General features: G+C 33.8%; 1 protein-coding gene across 1 annotated transcript; it reads right to left on the bottom strand.

Annotated features, from left to right (window-relative positions):
- Nucleotides 1-15,011: 15,011 nt before the first annotated feature.
- On the bottom strand, nucleotides 15,012-17,341 carry LOC127860588 (uncharacterized). Its single transcript, XM_052398730.1, has 4 exons — nucleotides 17,154-17,341; nucleotides 16,838-16,951; nucleotides 15,707-15,812; nucleotides 15,012-15,053 (listed from the first exon to the last, which is right to left on the bottom strand). Exons 1-3 carry the CDS (start codon nucleotides 17,298-17,300, stop codon nucleotides 15,762-15,764), a joined length of 312 nt encoding a protein of 103 aa, XP_052254690.1. The 5' UTR covers nucleotides 17,301-17,341; the 3' UTR covers nucleotides 15,012-15,053; nucleotides 15,707-15,761.
- Between the last annotated feature and the right edge of the window lie 3,319 nt (nucleotides 17,342-20,660).

Genomic DNA, 20,660 nt, shown 5'->3' on the forward strand with positions numbered 1-20,660 from the left:
GATGTTTGATAAATGACGTCGTGTATCGAACAATGTCTTAGTCATTATTTCCGATCAGTATTTGTGTTCAGTCACGTGACCGGCACATTTTGGTCACTTGTGCCCAGAATTATGGTCATAAATGACCAAAATCTTGGTCACTAACCAAATTTGGTCACCGTAAGATGAAAAAAATAATTTAGTAACAATAAGTAGGTCAAGATCTAGGGTAGACGCATTTTGTTCATAGTAAATACTTTTTTAAAGTTAATACGTTTAAGTCATTATCAAATCGATTCTATAATTTTTATCGAGTTGTACAAACAAAGAAAACGCGAAGTTAACACTGACTGCATAAGTTTTATTACACATTTACTGTATTATTTACAAATTTGTAAATGAACGCGGAACTGACATGCTGCGCGTCACATGTATATTCGGTATACTTACTACCCCAGTGTATTTGTGGTTACATTCAACTTACATTGTGTTTTTCTTAACGGGGTATTTTACACTGAATTAAAATTTAATTGTATTACTTTTGAATGTTTATTTGGACTCATGTTTTTTTCAAAACACCGCGCGATAAAGAAGCAACCTCTAACTGCGTAACATTTTTGGTGGCAGCGGTAGGATGGAAGTTTTTAACTCAATCCAGCGATATGAATCCGTAGTTTACCTAAATTTCAATTAAAAAAAATGTTATAAAGCTATTATTTGATACTTATAATATTCACATTTTCGGGACAAAATGTGTTTGTTTGTTTTTTACGCGCGTTCATACGTAAAAGGTGATCGTTAATTAAACGGATTTGAAGTTTATTAAACGGATTTGAAAGAACATACATATTTATTTTAAAACAAACATAATAAACATTGCAAAACACAACGTATAAACAGTGGGTTGAAACGTTTTATTTCACACAGTTAGCTTATACAATTTAATTCGTTAAACATGAGTAACCCGAATAGATAGAAAGTGAAGTATTCTTCCTTGACACAAGTGGTGATGACGGCACACCTGAATCTTACGCGGAGGTCTCGTACGGAAGAATTTAACAAAGAACCGCGAAATATTAACGATGCAGTATATTTTGCCGTGAACATGATGCATAATTGGGGTGAAAGGCGTAACCATAACAGCACAAGAACAACTGAACACGAAGACAGTGTTGATAGTGTTGTAGACGACGAAGAAAATGCGTTCACGATACAAGGGGCCAATCCAAAGACAAAACTAACGCCGTCGTGTAAAAGAAACGATGCTGACATCAAGAGCGAAGTAGCAACGGTTAAATAACTGGAAGAGAGAAGAGAAAACCTAGAGGCAGAGAGAAACTCGACGCAAAGGAGAACCTTTTACAAGTACGTTACTTGCTTCAAATGTCAGCAAAAAGATCTATACGCTAGAGAATGCCCACATCGAGCGAAAAATGATTCATTAGGTAAAGAATTGAACGGCATGCATATGCCTTTAAACGGGAAGGGACCAGCCCTTGCGGCCAAAGGAAGGTCCATGTAAATAAAGAGAAAAAAGGAGGGCCATATCGGAGTTAGTGTCAGTTAGAGGGCGTATCAACAGGGACTAGGGAGATGGCATATACCTAGAGGTAACAGTTGGATACACTACTGTTGTTTTAACAACTGACACTGGCGCCTCAAAAATGATTACATCTTCGAGAGTCTTCAATCGGCTAAGTGAGCGAGAAAATCCTCATTTATCTGGTGTCATTTGTTTGCGAGGAGCTGGGTGTATGCTCATAAAGGTTATGGGTCAAGGAGCCTTCAGAATGAAAATCGGACAAGTTAAAAGGTTTCAAGAGAAGCTATAGTAGTCGAAATGTAAGTTAACGTGTTGTTGGGCTACGATGAGTTGGGAAACGCATGCATCATTTTGAGTCGTGGTATCATTTTGCTTAGACGGCCAAGAAATACCTTGTTTACAGAAAAGGCTGAAGCAAATTCGAAAAGTGACTGTCGCAGACGATGTGTTAGTATCAGGGAACTCTGAAGCTGTGATAGACGTGTATGTAGAAGGAGAACAGGTGGTTCGGAAGTATTTAGCAAGTGACGCTAAGCGAAATGAGCAAATCTACGATAGGAGAATGGTGTTTTATAAATTTGAGCTTCGAGATTACGTGTGGCGCTATCATGAACTCCGACGCTTCGGTGTTAGTTCGAAACTAGAAACGGCATTTGATGGAGCATTTTAATAAATGAAACACGTTCTCCAATAAATTGTGTGATCCAGCTAAATAAACATGGCCAAAAGATGGTCGTCCAATACGATTAAGCCCAAATCCTATAAGGAAAAAAAACCCGATATATGCTTTCAAGTTGCGTACAAACTGTTGAACGGGCGTGCGTATTTTTTTTGTCCTGATCGGATCATTAAAAAGCACAAAGTACTGCTGAAATTGATTTTATTAAACTGTAATAATATTAATGATAAGGAATTAACAAAAAAATAACATGTAACTTGTCGAAAACCACTAATGGCTAATAAACTAGTCGCGTAACGGTAAATGAAGATGTGAACACAGAGTCAGTCACTGCTCCATTTGTTTTCTTTTTTCTTATCCATACTCAAAAGAGTCGTGTTTATTTTCAGACAATGAACCGTGTCGACTTTAAGCGAAGAGCTTATCGGAGTAAGTACTGTACGGAAAATGACCGCAGGAGCAGAATATTAGGTAACATCCTGACGGAGCATTTATCGATCGATCGAACTCGGTTTTACTGCACATTATGCTGTTGCAGGTGCCAAGACCATCGAGCTCTGCTTAAACACATTACGAAATATGCAAGGCATGTGTCTGAGGAGACGCGGTCTGGGAAACCTGACTACACTAAAGTTCTTAGAAAAGGCAGAGGGTCAATTCTATGTAACGGAGGTGAATATGATAGCTTTGTCACCTGAAGAAAGTACCCTCTGGTTTGATTCGCAGTTGAAAGACATAGAAGAAGACGAAGATGAGACTGTCTACACAGAAGACCGTTCTAGGGTGCCTCTGTGGCTTGTCAAGCCAATTCCATCCAAACAAACCTCACCAAGCCAAGCCTTCGCGTTCCTGAAACGCCCCAATTTGAGAGGTCTGACCAGATCTTCACGGCGGTAAAGATGTGCGGCTTTGTGGATCACCACACGTGTCAGTACCATTGGACACGTTGGTCGTCCCCGATACCTGGCTTTCAGCGGGTTTCGGACAGGAGGTAGTCGACAGACCAACACTGTGTCTGCAAACTGCTCTGGGTACGCAGTCAGCTAACGCACAGGTCCCCCGGAGTAGCAGCAGATTGTTTCAATCGATTGGCTTTGGAATATGAAAGAGGTCCAAAACAATGTCCACACATTTGCAGGATGAGCGAGACACATAAAAACCGTTTCTTGACTTATTAGAAGACTCAAGACCGATGACCCCTCTCGCTCTAAAAAGGCCATGGATTTCATGGATTTTGAAGTTGTTCATACTTGTGATATAATGTTAATATATATAAATATAAATATAAATAAATAAATAAATAAATAAATAAATAATAAATAAATAAATAAATAAATAAATAAATAAATAAATAAATAAATATATATATATATATATATATATATATATATATATATATATATATATATATATATATATATATATATATATATATATATATATATTAACACATTTTCACAACTAACTTTCTTTACACTGCAATGACTAGTCATTATATGAATAAATGATAGTTTTGAATGTTAATTTTGACTCATGTTATTTTTTCAAAACACCGCGCGATAAAGTATTCCTCTAGCAAGAGGTGCGCAAAAATGTTTAACACTTTATTCAATCCGTAGATCTTATGTAAATTAAATAAAGTAACAAGGAAGCATTGACCATAGGGTCTATACAAACAGAAATTCGTAACTAAATTCCGTTAATGAAAGGTAATCATGATGTTAACATTTTTCATACAGCTGTACATTTCAATAATTCAATGTACACAGTAGAATCCTCTGTCGATATTTTGTTTTCCTTTATATAATGTATTTGGATTTTGTAAGACAATATATGCCATCGTATTCAAAATATTAATTTTGCATTGTGCGTTGGTATATCTATATACTTTGCGAAAGGGAGAAATTTGTTTAGACAGCGTGCAATGGAATAACATCCGAGCAAGAGAAAGACCAAATCAATTTATAAATCAGCCAACCTGGTTAAAGGTCGAAACCAAATACAAGTACTCAGAGAGCTATTATCTCAATCTCAAAGGTAAAGAAGATATATATTGTAATTGGTTCTTTCTAAATATTGTTGATTTATTTGTCATATTTGACGTGATCAACCAATTTTAATAATTGCTATGTTTGGGATTAAATGCACAAGACATGAAAGATAGCAATAATTACTTGCACTAGAGGACATTGGAATTTATTTCATATTTATTTACAACGACCCTGTCTATCACAATTTTCCGATACGTGGTGTTTAATGTCTTTTTATCGTATACAATCTAACCTTTCAGAGGGCGTGTCTGTAAAAAAGCTATAATTTACTTAAATAGCATGAATACTATATCGCATATAGTGTCAATAAAACAATATCAGCACTCGTTTTATTTTAACATATACGCAATCAGTTACGTTATTGCTATTAAATAATTCAAAACATGTATTAATGAAACTATGATATAATGTCACCAAAGAACTATAGCAGCATTTTTTTCTTAACCAAATGCATGTAGGTAAAATGGATACCCGAAAAAAACGAAACCACGGGTCCAAAAAATACCCGTGATTCCGGGTCAAAGTTTTCGGTATCGGATTGGGTCAATACTTTTCAATTTTTACCATGGTACATGAATGCAAAAGCTTAATGTTTGATATTAAGCTGCTTACTATATATACTTGTACCATTTACCCTATGCCCGAATCATTTTTATTGTTTTGCATGCCTCCCGTAAACGTATATAATGCACACACTATCATGAACACATGTTGTGTTAAAATAAATGTGTTATTCACTTTTGATTCAAATCCATGAAAAATTTGTAGTTTGTTTTTCCAAGAATACACAGCTCAATAAAATAATAAAATAGCTTAAAGTAACATAAATTCTCAAAATCAACGAATATTTCGCAAAATATTTCGTAAAATAAAGTTAACCTTAAACAAAATCTGTGCATAGTCAACTAGTCAACGCTAGATGTGGTATTGTAACATAGATTTAACGAGATACAAAATGCTCGTTTTTATATTGTGTGACATAATATATTCCATGTTAATTTCCTGCAACGACACACGAACACTAACATGGTACATACACATGTGTTGAATGTATTGTCCCACAAAAATTAAAACAAATAGCATTCTGTATATTGTTAAATTCATGTTACCAGACCACATCTAGCGTTGAAATTTGGCAATTTGGAATATTGGTTTTTTATGTGTTAACTTTATTTTTTGAAATATTGTACAAAATACTCGTTGATTGTGAGTGTTTATAAGCTTTTAATTGATACTACGGTAAGACCTTTTGAACGATGTAATTCGACCAAAAACGCGTCGATTCTCATTCATAAAGAGCTGAAGATTTTAAAATATAAGCCTAATTACGATTCACCCTGAATGCCAAATATATTTAGGCGTTTTATATACATGAGCTGTTGGACAAATAGTGTTATGCATTCTTTAAAAGAAATGTGTTTTTAAAAACATTGCGCACAGAATGTAAGTATAATCCGGAAAGTCTTCAAAGGTGATCTTGATCTAAAAATGATTTTGGTATTATAAAGTTCTTACAACAATTCAGTCACTTGTGTCTATTGTTGTTTAGTCACAAAACATGGGAACTACATTTTCAATGACACGTTAATTGTTTGATATGTCAAAAGAAAATAAATTATTTCCCTTTGGCATATATTTTTTCGTAGTTTTACTTCAAAGTACTAAGAAACTTTAAATGGTTGTTTTGAAAACGTGCGCGTTTTATTTTTTGTTCATTAGGTTTCGACGGTTTTGACAAAGAAATGCACTTGACAACAAAGCCTTATTTTATAAATCAAATGTGTCCGTAGTTAATCACTTAATTATTTATATACATTAATTTCTGTTATAGTATGATGTTTATAAGATTTATAACACACAAATATATTTTCATCATTAAAACGGTATGAATGTAACGAAAAGTTTCGTGTTTTTTTTCGTCCACCTTGTTAAAACATTTACTTTTGTGTTAGGAATATTTATAAAGCTGTGCTTTAGGATAATGTGCCTCACATTTTAATCCACTTTCTAATTATTATTTATACTATGTTACACGTTATTTTTTAAGCACATGACAAGGCAAATAGTGTAAAATTGACATCGGACAGACCAGTTTAAATGCGTCGACTAGAACCAACCCATGCACAGTTACTACACGATATATTCGCTAACCCATAAGAAATTATATGACATAGTCCTTGACGACAATTGCAATTGTATTCAATTGTATTCAATAAAACGATATTTTGTATTAAATTTACCAAATCCGTTTACAAAAAATTTGACATATGTATTAAAAGTTAGTGTAAAGGCGTGGGACTTAATTATGTAGTCAATTCCACATTGACGAACAATGGGTACAAGCAAAGACCCCACAAATGTCACATTTGCTTGCGTGATTTGCTTCACGCAGGTTGTCGAAGTTGTGCTTTCTTTCAACTTACCCCGAATGAAGTTATTTTATTTCACAAATAAAATAATAGTTTACTCTTCGTCGAATATTATAACAAGAAATACCAATCAGTAAATATGTTTAATAGGCAAAATGTACCTGATTTGATGTTCCAATACACCGTTACAACTGAATGTTGAAGTGGCTTCGTAAAAAAAAGATTATTTGATACACACAACGAACATTGATTTTTCAATGGAATGATATATGTGTACAACCAGTTTGTTTATTGGGCGTCAAAAACTACTATACAGCAAACGCATCACCCTACATTGATGACGGATGAAACTCAGTTTTTGTGTGTTTTGTTTGTAAGATATCAACATGTACAGGGAAAACATTCGTATTAATTGCTAGCCTACTCATTTCTACATTCGCATACAACGTTCAATTGACCGCCGTAACTTCTGCTTGTTTAATGAAATTGTCCGTCTGGCTGTCAAATGAAACTTATATTTTTTACTTGTGAAAGAGTTTATGCGCGTGTACCTTTATATTATCTTTGCAGTTTACATATGAGCTGATTCATTGCATTATAAAATATCAAGGGTAAAGCTGAATTTTACAATTGAGCTTTTTATCTAATTATTTATATAATACAACACAAACTCACGTATTAGACAGGTGTATTTCAAATTAGAAGCAATTACGCACATAAAAAGGCAAGCGATTTGGTGTCTGGTAACACGTAACGATGCAATTTTATAGGTTGTGTGCTGTTGTATATATTCCATAGATTATAAATATTGTCTAACTCACGGTTAAATATTGCACCCGATACCTTAACTTTAAATTGATTAATAGCGTCTGACTGTTATCGCCATTGATTATCTAAAACAGACACATGCATTTTCTGTAGGCAATACGACAAAAACATCTCAATTTTTTATACACTTATTAATTTATGTTTCATACTTTAAATGATCGACCAATTTTGATATTCACTTTGTATGGCATAACATTCAAAAGACACGAAATATTGCAATACTTACTAGGACTTGAGAGAATTGAATTTGATTTATATAATTGTTTAAAATGATCTTTTAAATCTGAAAATAACTCCGCGTGGCATTTAATCTGCTGTTTTAACTTCAATTTAACCTGCAATACTGAGCATACAATGCCTGTATAAATATATAAATAATATATAAATGTTCTTTGCGTTAGAAATGAATGAAAATTGTGTACATGATTATTGTCCCGAATAAGTCATGATAATTAAAAATGAAATAAGAAAAGTGAATACCATTTTATTTAAAGAATATGGTAAGTTATCTTTTTTGAGATTAGAAAAATCTTGCTCTCTATACTCGAATAATGCCATAATGCCATATATATTCAAAGCAAGTATATTGTATTATAAGGCCCTATTTCCATATACAAATGCATACTAAAAACTGTAAAATGTACGTATTTCTTCCTGAATAAATGTATATAAGCATTAACATATTTACAACCTATTTGCTCATAAGTTTGAATAAGCCAGTTGAATAGAATGAAATTTTTATGAGCTCATACATCTCAAATTAATAATAGTGCAGTTCAATTTAACTTTACGTTAAGGCCTTTTGAACGGTTTAATGCGGCAGAAAAAATGCTTCGATCCTCATTCATAAAAGCACGAACATGTTTAAAAAGAATAACGAGTCGAGTTTATCTGATTTCCAAAATCCAGCGAGACACTATGTTCAAATAACGTTTTCCCCAAATATTTAATGTAATCTGATTAATAAAAGTACAATCTAATTAAAATATTTGTGAAAAACGTTCGATGGATGACATTATTCAAAATTCAAATAAAATGTGCGACAATCTTCAAAGGTGATCTTAAAGCCATGAAATGTGTTATGATATGTTTTGTATTTTATTTTTCTGTTCATCATTGAAACCTTCGCAATATAATAATTTATGCAAGTATGTAAGGCTTGAGTACTATTAAATAAGCAAAAGGGAACTCAGATTTATATATCATTCAAAATACAGAGTTTGTTCAATAAGAAAATGCTCTCGTTACACATGCCGACTTATGGAAATGGGTGTAAATAATGAGTATATTAACTATGTATCAGTTGTCGTGCACAATACACAATTTGTTCCAAGTTGTATTGTTAATATATGAGTGAACTTATAAAAAATACTTGGCTATGATTTTAAAGTATCATAAATACGCATCATGTCCACTTTTAAACTAGACTGAAGTGTAACAAGAAAACAATTTGACTGGAAAAAGCAGGTTAAGCATTTCATTTAACTATTCTGTTAGAAGGCGGTGATCCCAGCATTGATCAGTTTGCAATGCTTGATATTTTATTGTATATTGTGTCTTGTTTTGTATATTAAATTTGTCGTCTAACATAAATATCAGACTGAACAAGAATGTTTCTCTTTATATTATTTCTGGAGTTTCATTTTTCGTCTATATTTAACCCATTTATGCCTAGCGTCTAGAAAAAAGGCCTTGGCAAACAGCGTAAAAATAGATGAGACGTTGCATGATGCGGCGTCTCATCTGGGTCTACGCTGTTTGCTTAAAGGAATTTCTTTTAGAAACATTCTTAATATGGAAATAAATATACTAGACATACCTAATTTTGGAAATTAATTGATCCAATTTAGAAGAATGGGAGAGTCCACTAGGCATAAATGGGTTAAGCCATTCACATACGAGAACATACAAGTGAATATAATGAAACCAATATACGTCATGTTAAAATGAAAATGTAAAATTTTTAAAACACTACCGAGCAGTGTGAGGAGGTGTACATACGAAATTGCACGAATACATGATCTTCGTCTTTTTGAAGACATTTTTGCTTACCTTAAACGATAACATCATATTTACATATTTTTGAATATAAGTATTCGTTATCAGTCGTGATTATCAAATACAATATACAATAACTTACATAAGATTGATACGATAATAAGATAACATTATGAGACAAGACCTGAAATGTAGTGCAAGGCATAAACAACACCTGTTAGCGCTATTCGTATTCATTTTCGTCCTAGTACGAAGGGTGCCGATTACTATGACAATGCTTATTTCAAAATAATAGTAGTGCCTATTGAACATGGTATCTTTTCTTTATTGTTTTGATATTCTTTGAAATGCGATAAACTTTTGATACCTCTAGCTAGATATAACATCTTTTTTTCCCTAACAACTCAACGTGTCATTAAAACTTCTGAATAAATAATCTAATCATAATAATTCTTAAGGTTTAACTATAAATTGTGGCTGCAAGAACGGATACGTTAAGATATTTCCTTTTTATTTGTGTTTACCTTTGACCAATAATCATAATTAATACTAATATAAACATAATCTTCGAAAGAGATCCTGTGGTCGCGTGTTGGTCAATACATTTATTTAATTGTTGTATATGGTTCGTAAAAAAGACCGTATGTAAGCCGGAGGTTCCATGAATTATCAATATGACACCACATCTGATAATCATATTATCATTTAAAAGACATCGGTTATTATTAAAAACCTGACAGACGTTGTATAGTGAAAAAAATACGCAATATACAAAACAAAGCATGTCAGTTATTTGATTCTGAAGCCTGCGAGTGCCCCCTTTTCCATCCTTATTGTGTTCCATGACAATGTTTGGTATGTTTATCTCCATTTTGATTGAATAATCCATTTTTCAAGTGAGAGAGCTCTTTAGTTTCAGTCCTTCGCTGGCCTAAGTTTTTGCCTTTCTGTTCTGACTGCTTGCTCTTGAGAGTAAATGTTTCGTAATTGTTCGTTGGTAATTACAGTGAGCATGTATTATGTTTCGTCATTCGAAATCTGTTAAATTTATACGTTATCATATGCAAATGTCACAAATTTATATTACAACGCATGTAAGATTTTCGCTATAAAAAGGGTTCTTGGATTACGATCACATTTCTAAATTGTCAATAAAAAAGTTAATTTGAAATGGTTATAAATGTGTTTATTATTATTTCAAGTAGGTTTTCAATCGATTGTTTCCACAAAGACGGACATGAATAAGTTGTTTTGATATGTATTTAATAAATATCTGAAGGTAGATAGTGAGCGAACGATAACAGATGTTTATTGCACGAATTTCCTCACTTTTAATATGTAGACGTTCTTAAAAACGAACAAACAATGCTTCTTCCATTATAACATAGGAGGTCATAAGAGACGTATAATAGTACGTAAAATATATGTAAAAAGTCCATAAATATATGTTCACGAAGAACTCCTGTGATAGATAAGCCCATAATGACATGTGCATACACCGGTAGTGTGTAGCAACACTATATGCTTAATGTGATGGTAATGGATGCCATTCAAAGACACGAAGGTAATGTTAAGAGCTGCGTCACATTGTCGCCTGCTTTTTCAATACTTAAATATTTGATACACCAAAAAGACATGTGAGTTAATGTTTCGGATGAGACAAGGGTATACAATACAGTGAATAGAGAGAAATTTGTTCAAAATCCTTAAGTATTGAAATTTGATAAAGGTATATAAATCGATCCTTTGTTGAGGTCAACAGACATTAGTAGGTATTAAATACAAAATGCATTGTTCAAAACGTCTCACGTTTTCAACTTGCAGTGAAATAACCGCCCGAATGCTTGAGAGGAACTTGTGCGTTCTTTTTTGGTTAAACATAGAGATTCTTATATTTTCGTTTCCACTTTTAATATCATACACATTAGTATACCCAATAGGCCGTCTTTCGAAGCTAAAAACCATCACGAGACAAGGACGTGAAAATATCACTGGTTTCCTCTGATTGCTGACACATACCATCAAACTGACACAAAACACATACTATAAATTGTATTCCACATATCGTATGCATCATGCACTGCTCTAATTGTGGATATTATCTAAGTGGTGTCACGTGACCCTGGCGATATGAATTCCATTATTCTTATATGTACCAAAACAAGGATATTTTAATCATCCAACATATGTGAGACTTCGAGCTGATGACCAATATACCTTAACACTTTAATGACAAGTTTGTTTAAACATTTGCAATAAGATCCAACGTATATATTTGCGGCAATATCTGCAATTACTCAAAACGAACAAGCCTACTTTTATGTAACGTAATGCGAACTATTTATGTGCGATAACATATTTACATTTCGCCCATTAATAATATATAAAGGCTTTCGGGTGTTATCTATTACATAGTTACATTGAATGTATACATTTGCTGACTGGCGATGAATGTCCGAATAAAACTTAAATGCAATCTTTATTATCTAATAGTAAGCCACGTTATACGAAACTGGGTCTTATCCTTTATTCGTCCAGCATAGCTCCAGCCACGAATGCACATCCACGCCGTCTGGTCAGGAGCAACCACGTCCGCTATAAAGTCACACCAGGCTTCATAGTCTCATTTGCTCCTAACCAGCTTGTGCGAATGCATATGGCACAATACCCATTTTCTCATGACGCGGTTAATATGATACATCTGTAATAATAATTGGTTGCAAATGGTCAACACATCGGGCCTTATTGTGACTGCAAATATTGGTCTCTATATTCCATCATGACTGTTATTGCACAAGTTTGCTTTTTGTTGAAGTTAGTATTTTGTTGACACTTGTTTTATATTCATATATGAGTTAGGTTTTCATAACATTTGGACACGCAAAAAGGTATAAATCTCTGACTACGGAAATAAAATATTTAAAAAATTTGATTTTTTAAGTCTACAATAGATTTTAAAAACAAAATGATAATTTTTTCTAAGAACATACGAAAGCAAAACCATCGAAATCAACCGCCGTTTAATATGTCAACTCATGAAAATGTCTTGACTGTTTACATACGATTTAATCGCTAACTGTTCTTTGTTGAAAACGTTTCCAACGCGTGCATCGTTAAAAGTCGACCCTTAACTAATACCATAGTAAATACATATGATACTTTAGTCTTTATTGGCTATACTTCGTGAATTGCTATATATAGTCATCCCATGCATCATGCATCCAATTATTATTTGTTGCAACGCCCTCCAGGATCTTCCTCCAATAAATACACATACTGTTTATATGAAAGGGACGCATGTATATCTTGTTTAATAAATGTGCAATAAATCACAAGCGACTTAAAATCACCTACGATTAAATCTTTGATAAAATACAACGAAAGCTCACACTACTCGAATGAATATTAATATAGTTCAATTATACCTGGTACGACATTTTAACGGTGTAATGCAGCATAAATACGCACCGAATCTCATTAATATAAATATATAAATTTGAAGAAAAAAAATAATTGCAAGCATATCTGTTTGTAAAATCCATTGAGACGTTTAATAAATAATACGTTTTAAAAAAATATGTGTGTGCAATTTGAGTAATAAATATTCATCGGTTTCGAATGAAAATGTGTTTTAAATCGGTTAATAGAGGAGAAAGTGTAAGTATAATGTGTGACAATCATTAAAAGTGATCTTCGGCCAAAATGTAAAAATATACTTTTTCAATAACATAATTAAATCTATGAAATAAAAAGAATTTCAGATTTAAATTTATAAACAACGTGGGAGCAATTAAATGAGCAACACAATATGTTTCGCTGATATATAGCACCGGGCATGTAGGCTTTGTATCGAACTTGAGCGCTCTCTCATTGGAAATGGAGATTAAATGTCGCGTTTAAGAAGTGCAGTTATAATCAATGCGCTGAAAGTGCTGTACGTGCTCGCTGTTGTAAAATGTAGTCCTTGATTAGCTTGTGCGCATTGCACAGGCTAATCAGTTTGCACAGGCTAATCTTATTTGACATGCATTAAACCCCGTTTTCCCTGAAAGCAGCCAATATATACAGATTTCAATGATAAACACCAGACTGGTCAATCTCGTTTAACAAGTTGTTAAACACTATGCGTCATATAAACCCCTCTGCAGTGAACCAATACACAGCAGTTCATCACATTCACATTTTTGTTGAGGCAGGCACTAACGACAACTCTGCTAGGACAATGGCATTTGTCGTCTGCTTATACAGGCAGTGGGGTTGTCTCCGATACCGTACCTAAGCCTTCTAGCCACATACTGATTTGCAAAATATGGTAAAAGGTACATTTGTTTTTCTGCAAAGCAAGCACTAGAGAAAAATAGTTCTGTCCATTTCCGTTAACTTATAAGTTCAATTATCAAGTTTAAGAAATTTCTTCCGCTGCATGGGTATTCTAAGTTATTGACCTTGTTTATAGCGAAATGCCGGGGATACAGAGATACATATGAATAATTTATCTATAATATTGCTGTCGTCGTCCATTGTTTTTCTTTTTTTTTGGGAGGGTGGATGGGTGGAGAGGGGGCTGATTGAGGAGGGGGGATAATAAGGCTTAATCAAGGCCGTTAATCTTTTCTTCATATGAAATTTTCGAGGATTTTGAAAAATAACTTGAATTTATTGCAACTTGTATACAGTATAACATAGACTTAATAAACTGTATATCGCCAGTCAATAGCTGCATGTTGCAATAGTATAGGGGATTCAAGACAAACTATTTACACTATGTATGTATGGAAATTATTGAGTTTAGTATTTTCCTTATAACTGCACAATAAACATTTTTCTTAAATATATCAGGATTGATTATAAAACCAGTCTGCAAAACTCCCTTTTTTGTCTTCATAGCTAATGTGGGTATGAAACTTTGAAAATGTCATAGCCAGAGGGAATTTTTCATAGTCAGAAAAAAAAATTGAATTAATTTACAGTGACATTAGCACGAAAGGACGACCACAGTCGTTATATATAGATTGCAATTGAGGGGTAAGATTGTACACAATTCAGTATTCCAGGTTTCAAGCTTTTATTCCGTCACATCGGACTCTGAGAGTTCTTTGCAATATTTTGCAATTTTATTTTCATTATTTTCGAAGCTTTCATCATCATCAACATCAGCATCATCCTCATTATCGTCCCTCTCATCATCGGATAGACTGTCAGTGTCAATAGATCTAGCTCCATCGTGAGGTACGACCACATCAGTTGACACCTCGTCAAAGGTTGCTGATGCCTTTGGATTCTTTCTCACGAATTTCGGACGCCTGGTTATAGAAGATGAGGTCTGAAATACATTGTATACAGACTTTGAAAAGTTTCTAATTATACAAATATTTGTTGACAACACTTGCTGTAGTGAATATATGAAGTTAAAATTTTTTAGTTTTGTAACTGTAAAACTGTGGAAAAAAATATAGCACTATTTAATACCTTTGTCATTCTCTTTTTACAAATTACAGCCCAAAGTTCTATTGCTGATGTTGGATCAAATGATGCCACAGGTGCAGATTCTAATTTTACAAAACACAAGGCTGACATGGTGCTGCTCATCAGACGGCATCTCCTGTCTTTAGATTGATATAATGGAAAATGCATTAAATCTAATAATAAGATCACAGAAAAGTAAAATGCATATATCAATGTTTTAGCGTGATCTATGTGCAATCCTTAGACCAGAGATTTGATTTTGGTTAACTGAAGACATTTACCATGAATGTAAGGAACATTTTAATATAATGTGCATATATTACGGGGTTTCTGATACAAAACTAAAAATGTCTATACACTTTAGACCAATGCAAAAGTGTGAATAAGTCTTCATTCAATTTGACACTAAATTGTCCATAAACATTTGTGTTAACCTGTCTTCATCAGTTTCATGCGTGAGAACGATCTCTCGTTGAATACTGAGGTAGGTGGGAGGCTCAGAATCAAGTCAACCATATATAAAGCCAGATCAACCCCATGGCCACTTAAAAACACTAGCGGCATCTTCCCAATTCAGCTCTATAACTTGGGCACCATACCTTGAAAACAGTATAAGGATATGTTTGTTGTATACAGATATTTTATTTAAAAATAAAATTCTGATCAAAAAAATAAGTTATCATTAAGGCTCGTTAAAGAATTTCATTTTCATTTCAATGAGAAAAGGTTTTTTTAAGAGAAAAGTTATTTGGAAATTCAAAATATATTTTTTTACATCAAAAGCTATATTCACCTTGAATACAGCAGATTCCTCAGGAGTTGATACTCTACTTTCACTGCTTCGTCATCTATTGCAGAAAAACGCTTGGGCAACTCAGTGATGTGATTTCGAACAACGCCTGATACAGAAGAACAATTTTAAATTAGGTTCAGTATTCTCATCACAAAATCAGAATAAGTCTAAATGGCAAAACATATTTAAAAGAAATATATTCGGTATTTTTTTGTAGCAGAACACTAGTCTTTGCAGAAGTCAATCTGAATTTCCATGATTACATTAAATATATGGTTTTGAACTTTATAATTATAACCCTGGCATATTAAATAAGAAAATGAGATATGTCATAAATCACTTTCTGTAAACTAAAAAAAAACATTACTGACAGAAGTGTTGCAGGTACATGACAAAAATAAATTATTATTTTTACTTGTCTGTTAAGTTAATGGAAATCCATAATTATAACTCAAGACAAACAAATAATACTTACTTTTTTGTGTCGAGTATCAATTTAAACGTTCAAACTAGCAACTAATGTACATAACAAACAAACAACAAAGAACACTGCGATTCATGCACGACTGTCAATATATAACTTTGTGTAACTTAACATGAGCTTCACCCTGTATAGCCTTTCAGTCGTCATGAATTGGCCAGATTTTGGAATTAACTATCTTATGTGCTTTTAACAAATCATCATCATTAGAAAATCGTGCAGAGATTTCTTCAGACACAGAGTTTGCTAGCGCATTTTGATAGCTATGTGTCGAAATCCCTATCTGGGTCAGTTTGACACCTTTGTAGGTCTGACTCCCCATGATTGTTCTGACAATATCTTTCTCATCACTATTTATAAGAAGATAATTTTTATCACAAATATAAGCCCATTTCAAATGTTCTTGGTCAAATTAATAATGTATAATTCTTAAAAGATGTACTTTGCAATAATCCCTATAAATCTATAAAAATATTTATCTATAAATTCGATACTAATATATATTATTTAGTGTTTCTTCTCCTTACCAGTAAACATATTTTGATAAAAAATTAAATAGAGTTTTATGAATGTGTTATTTAAAAGGATGGTAATTAATTATAATTTGTAATATCATATGTAAATAATTATGTTCTTTACATTTGGCAAACCTCAAGATCTGATAAACTCTGGAGAGTATACTGCTTCATGTGTTTTACATTGCCTAGAGTAGTTGTCGGGTCTTGCAGTAGCTTCGACAAACGACTGACTGGCTCTAGAATGTTCTGAATAAAAAATTTAAAAAGCAAATATAAATTACATGCGCATCAAAGGAAAACATAACCATATGTAGAAATATGGTCTTAATTATAACAGAAAGCTAATTTATTTATCCGTTGTTTACTTTTCAATAATTGCATTTTACTGAACTGATACAATCATACAAACCTACTGATAGTTACTTATATTAAAGAATGGTTACCTTACCTTCAGTAAAACCAGGAAAACCACAATGGTCATTGATGTTGCCAACTTGTGCAGACCATCAGCCTTGAAGACATGCCCATGATGTGTTGTTATAGGGACGTAGGCCGTAAGAAATGTGTTGATGGCTTCCACAAATGAGCAACCCATCTTGTTCCGCCTGCTCTGGTTGGCATCAATGGCAGGCACTGATTTAGGAGCAAGAGCTTTTAAGGTTCTAGCTAGTTCTATTGGTTGCTTAGAATTGCGTTTATACAAGTAGAACACTAATAAAGTCATTGCTTTGTCAAACGTTTTGTTTTTCATAAACACATCTTTTATGGCTAATTCTAGTCGATGAACAGGACAGTGAGTTATTACCAAGCCAGGCTTTTCTTTCAGCAGCAGAGCTCCAACTCCCTTGTGGACACCTAACATATTGAAAGTTCCGTCACATGTCAGGCCTACACGTTTATCACGTGCTGCTGGCAAGTAGCTGTCCAAACTTTCTACAATTGTGTCATGAATGTCAACATAGGCAGTTGTCGGGGGGGGGGGGCAAGCAAAAACACCTTTGATAAACTTTTCAAGCTCTGGCAAAATGCACATATATCGACTCTCTTTCTATGCCTGCAGCATCACTACTCCCGTCTAAAGTTATAGAGAGGTTGTAAGCTTTGTCAGCCTCTCTACGGATGGAAGATAATGTGTCCTTTGCAAGATATGCAATAAAATGCTTTGCAGACATATCATTTTCATAGGTATTATTCATTTTGAGGCCTTTTGCATGATCAAGCTCACACAGACGAGCATAAGATTTGAGGGACAGATCCAACTTGGCCACAGCATGCGCATTTCTGAATTTGTATTTCATTAGGGTTCGGTCAGCCTAATGTAGTCGTTTGAGGGCATCTGCTGCTTTTTATTTATGAATTTCCTACGACATACTTCTTACCAGACAACACAGCCGTGTCATGGTACTTTGACTTCTCATGTTTGACAACACTGTCTTTTTTGGGAATGTCAGTCCCTTCGAGCCATTGGATTGCCTCAGGCCTTAGAGACTTTTTTCCGAATCCCAGTATTGGCTTCATATTTGACATTTTATTACTTTATTTTCAGCAATATAAACAAGCCATTCCCGTCCAACCTCTAAACACGCTCTTTATCCTGTAATTGGTACAAATATTTCTTAAAAAACTTAAACATTGAAACTAGGAAGATAACAGCAAACTTTTTCAAAGTTTTGTTCATCAGCTTATCAAATTTACTGCATCAGCAAAAACTAGTTACCTTATAAATCAGAGACTTGAACGCAGATATCCCCATCTTAGTGAAGGTTGTTCTCCATTGAACAACATAACTGTTTTACACTCTTATAGCTTTGCGTTAGAGTCTCATCCGTTGGCAGTGGCAACTTCTTTTTTCCAGGGACGGCACTAGACGTCGGAGCTTTCAGTTTTAGTTTAAACATTGTTGACATTAGCAGAATAATAAAAGTGTAAATCTCGGCAGCAAGTAGTAACCTATAAAAAATACAAAGCCGGTCCTCAAGGGTATCGATCTTAATCATATGAATGATAAACAATGTTACGGTAATATCGTAATTTTAAAGCTATTAATAACACACATTTAACCGTTTTACTTAATTTATAAAAACCCTCGCAATATAATTTCATTAATCGGCGTAGAATGAAAGTTCAGTTTACCAAAAGAATTACGACATTTTAAATACGCAAGCCGGACTTTATTCTCTCTAGGTTACAGTATATATAATAATCGTTTTATGTAGGGCTGTACCATTCTATACATAGATGGTGACGTCATTACGTTATTGTCACCTCTATACTAAGACGCATCACATTCCCCTGGTTTGGGGAATTATGCTTCCGCCAAAGTAGTTCTGCGTAGGAATGAAAATGCTAGTAATTAAAGAAAAATCGTTTTTTTATTGTGTGTTTAAAACAGAATGTTGTTTAAAGGAATGTTATTTATTTATGTTTATATGTGATTTTAAATCTCTATTAAGACTGATAGCGATTATCAAAAGCACAATTACCTGACCTACTTTTGCTTTCACTTTTCACTCGTAAAAGAATTGCTACCCACAATTCCTTTCGCGTTAGTACACAGGTCAGTAAGACCGGTGTGTACACAATGGGGCTGTACTCTCTATAAAATATCATAGTTGACGCGAAGGCATGTTTTACGCGTTAAACTATTGATCGGGTTTTATCTTTCGGTGATAATGGTAGGGCATAAAAAGGTGTTCGCGACCGAATCCCTGAAATATGATAAACTTCGAGACTATAGTAAAGCCTTGCACTGAAAAAGGTTACATTCCACAAAAAACGGCCGAAAAAAAGTTGCAAAAACAATCGATTTTGATTCATGTCAAGTTCTTTCTTGGATTGAACATGAAGGTATGGTTATGGGGGTCTCTATGTGCAAAATGTTGCATTAATTATCGATCAAAGTTGTCGCTTTTATATTGAATTATATAGGAAAACTATTTAGTATATTATGACCTAAATCTATAACATCTATGGGAGATCACTTATGATGGAAAACTAAGGGAAGTAACCAAGCGGTGTCATTATAAGAATTTACACCTAAATTGCGTAAATTGATCTATATTCAATTTGGTGGCACACTACAGTTTTTTTAGTCTCGGCCAATCGCGTACACAAGCAGGAGCGAACCAATGTCTGGAAACTGGTCACCTCGCAAATCTGAAAATAAACCAAGCACATTGCCAGAATGGTTGAGGCTGTGCCTTCTGAAAAATCAGTAACATTCAAATCAAATGAGTTGGGGCAAAATGTTTTAGTATTGATTATTTCAAATCAAAACATCAGAATTATGTGTGTTTCCGAGCCTTTTTAAGCCAGTTTCAACAACAAACTGCCACTTTCCTGCAGAAGCAAGGTGCCTGGAAACCATGTTTTTACATTGGTAACTTACCAAGTACTAAACAGCAATGGAGAAAATTGGGGGTCAAAGGATTAGATTTTTTGTAATAGTTCAATGTCCGTACGCCCTTTCAAATTTCCAACAGAAATACTGACCGGAGCCAGCATTACACCTGTTTTCGAATTGCATTAATTCTACTTCCTGTATGCAGCTATAGTTAAAATACCAATGTTTTGGTAACTTACAAACATCCAAGAACAATCACCACAACTCAAACCTGACATTCATTATTATTAAGACACTCAAAATGGTGCTTACTTGAGCAATGTTCTCTTTATTTAGAAATTTGACCGGGGCCAATTCGCATTGGTGGCTAAAAAAGTGTGGTGTGCAGCCTTTAACTATCGCCAGAGAAGAGATTTCATCGCATTGGCGATCAGGCGATGGGTGAATTTTTCAGACTGTAGGCTAATTGTAAAAACTGGATTTGTTGATAAATTGTCAAGCTAAGTTTACCAACCTTCAAAACCGCGCGAATGTTGCGTTTAACTATGTATACTGTTATACAAATGGAAAATCAATACGTATACAATGAGAGACGTTAGAGAACAGACCTGT

Source organism: Dreissena polymorpha, chromosome 15 (genome assembly GCF_020536995.1).
Source record: "Dreissena polymorpha isolate Duluth1 chromosome 15, UMN_Dpol_1.0, whole genome shotgun sequence".
Taxonomy (NCBI): domain Eukaryota; kingdom Metazoa; phylum Mollusca; class Bivalvia; order Myida; family Dreissenidae; genus Dreissena; species Dreissena polymorpha.

What these genes read in the sequence shown, in the direction of transcription:
- LOC127860588 (XM_052398730.1), bottom strand. Translation starts at nt 17,300, where the DNA reads ATGGGTTGCTCATTTGTGGAAGCCATCAACACATTTCTTACGGCCTAC. An exon ending in TTTTCCTGGTTTTACTGAAG is followed by an intron (nt 16,952 to 17,153) that starts GTAAGGTAACCA and finishes TTTTTTATTCAG; the next exon opens with AACATTCTAGAGCCAGTCAG. An exon ending in AGAGTTTATCAGATCTTGAG is followed by an intron (nt 15,813 to 16,837) that starts GTTTGCCAAATG and finishes CTTCTGTATCAG; the next exon opens with GCGTTGTTCGAAATCACATC.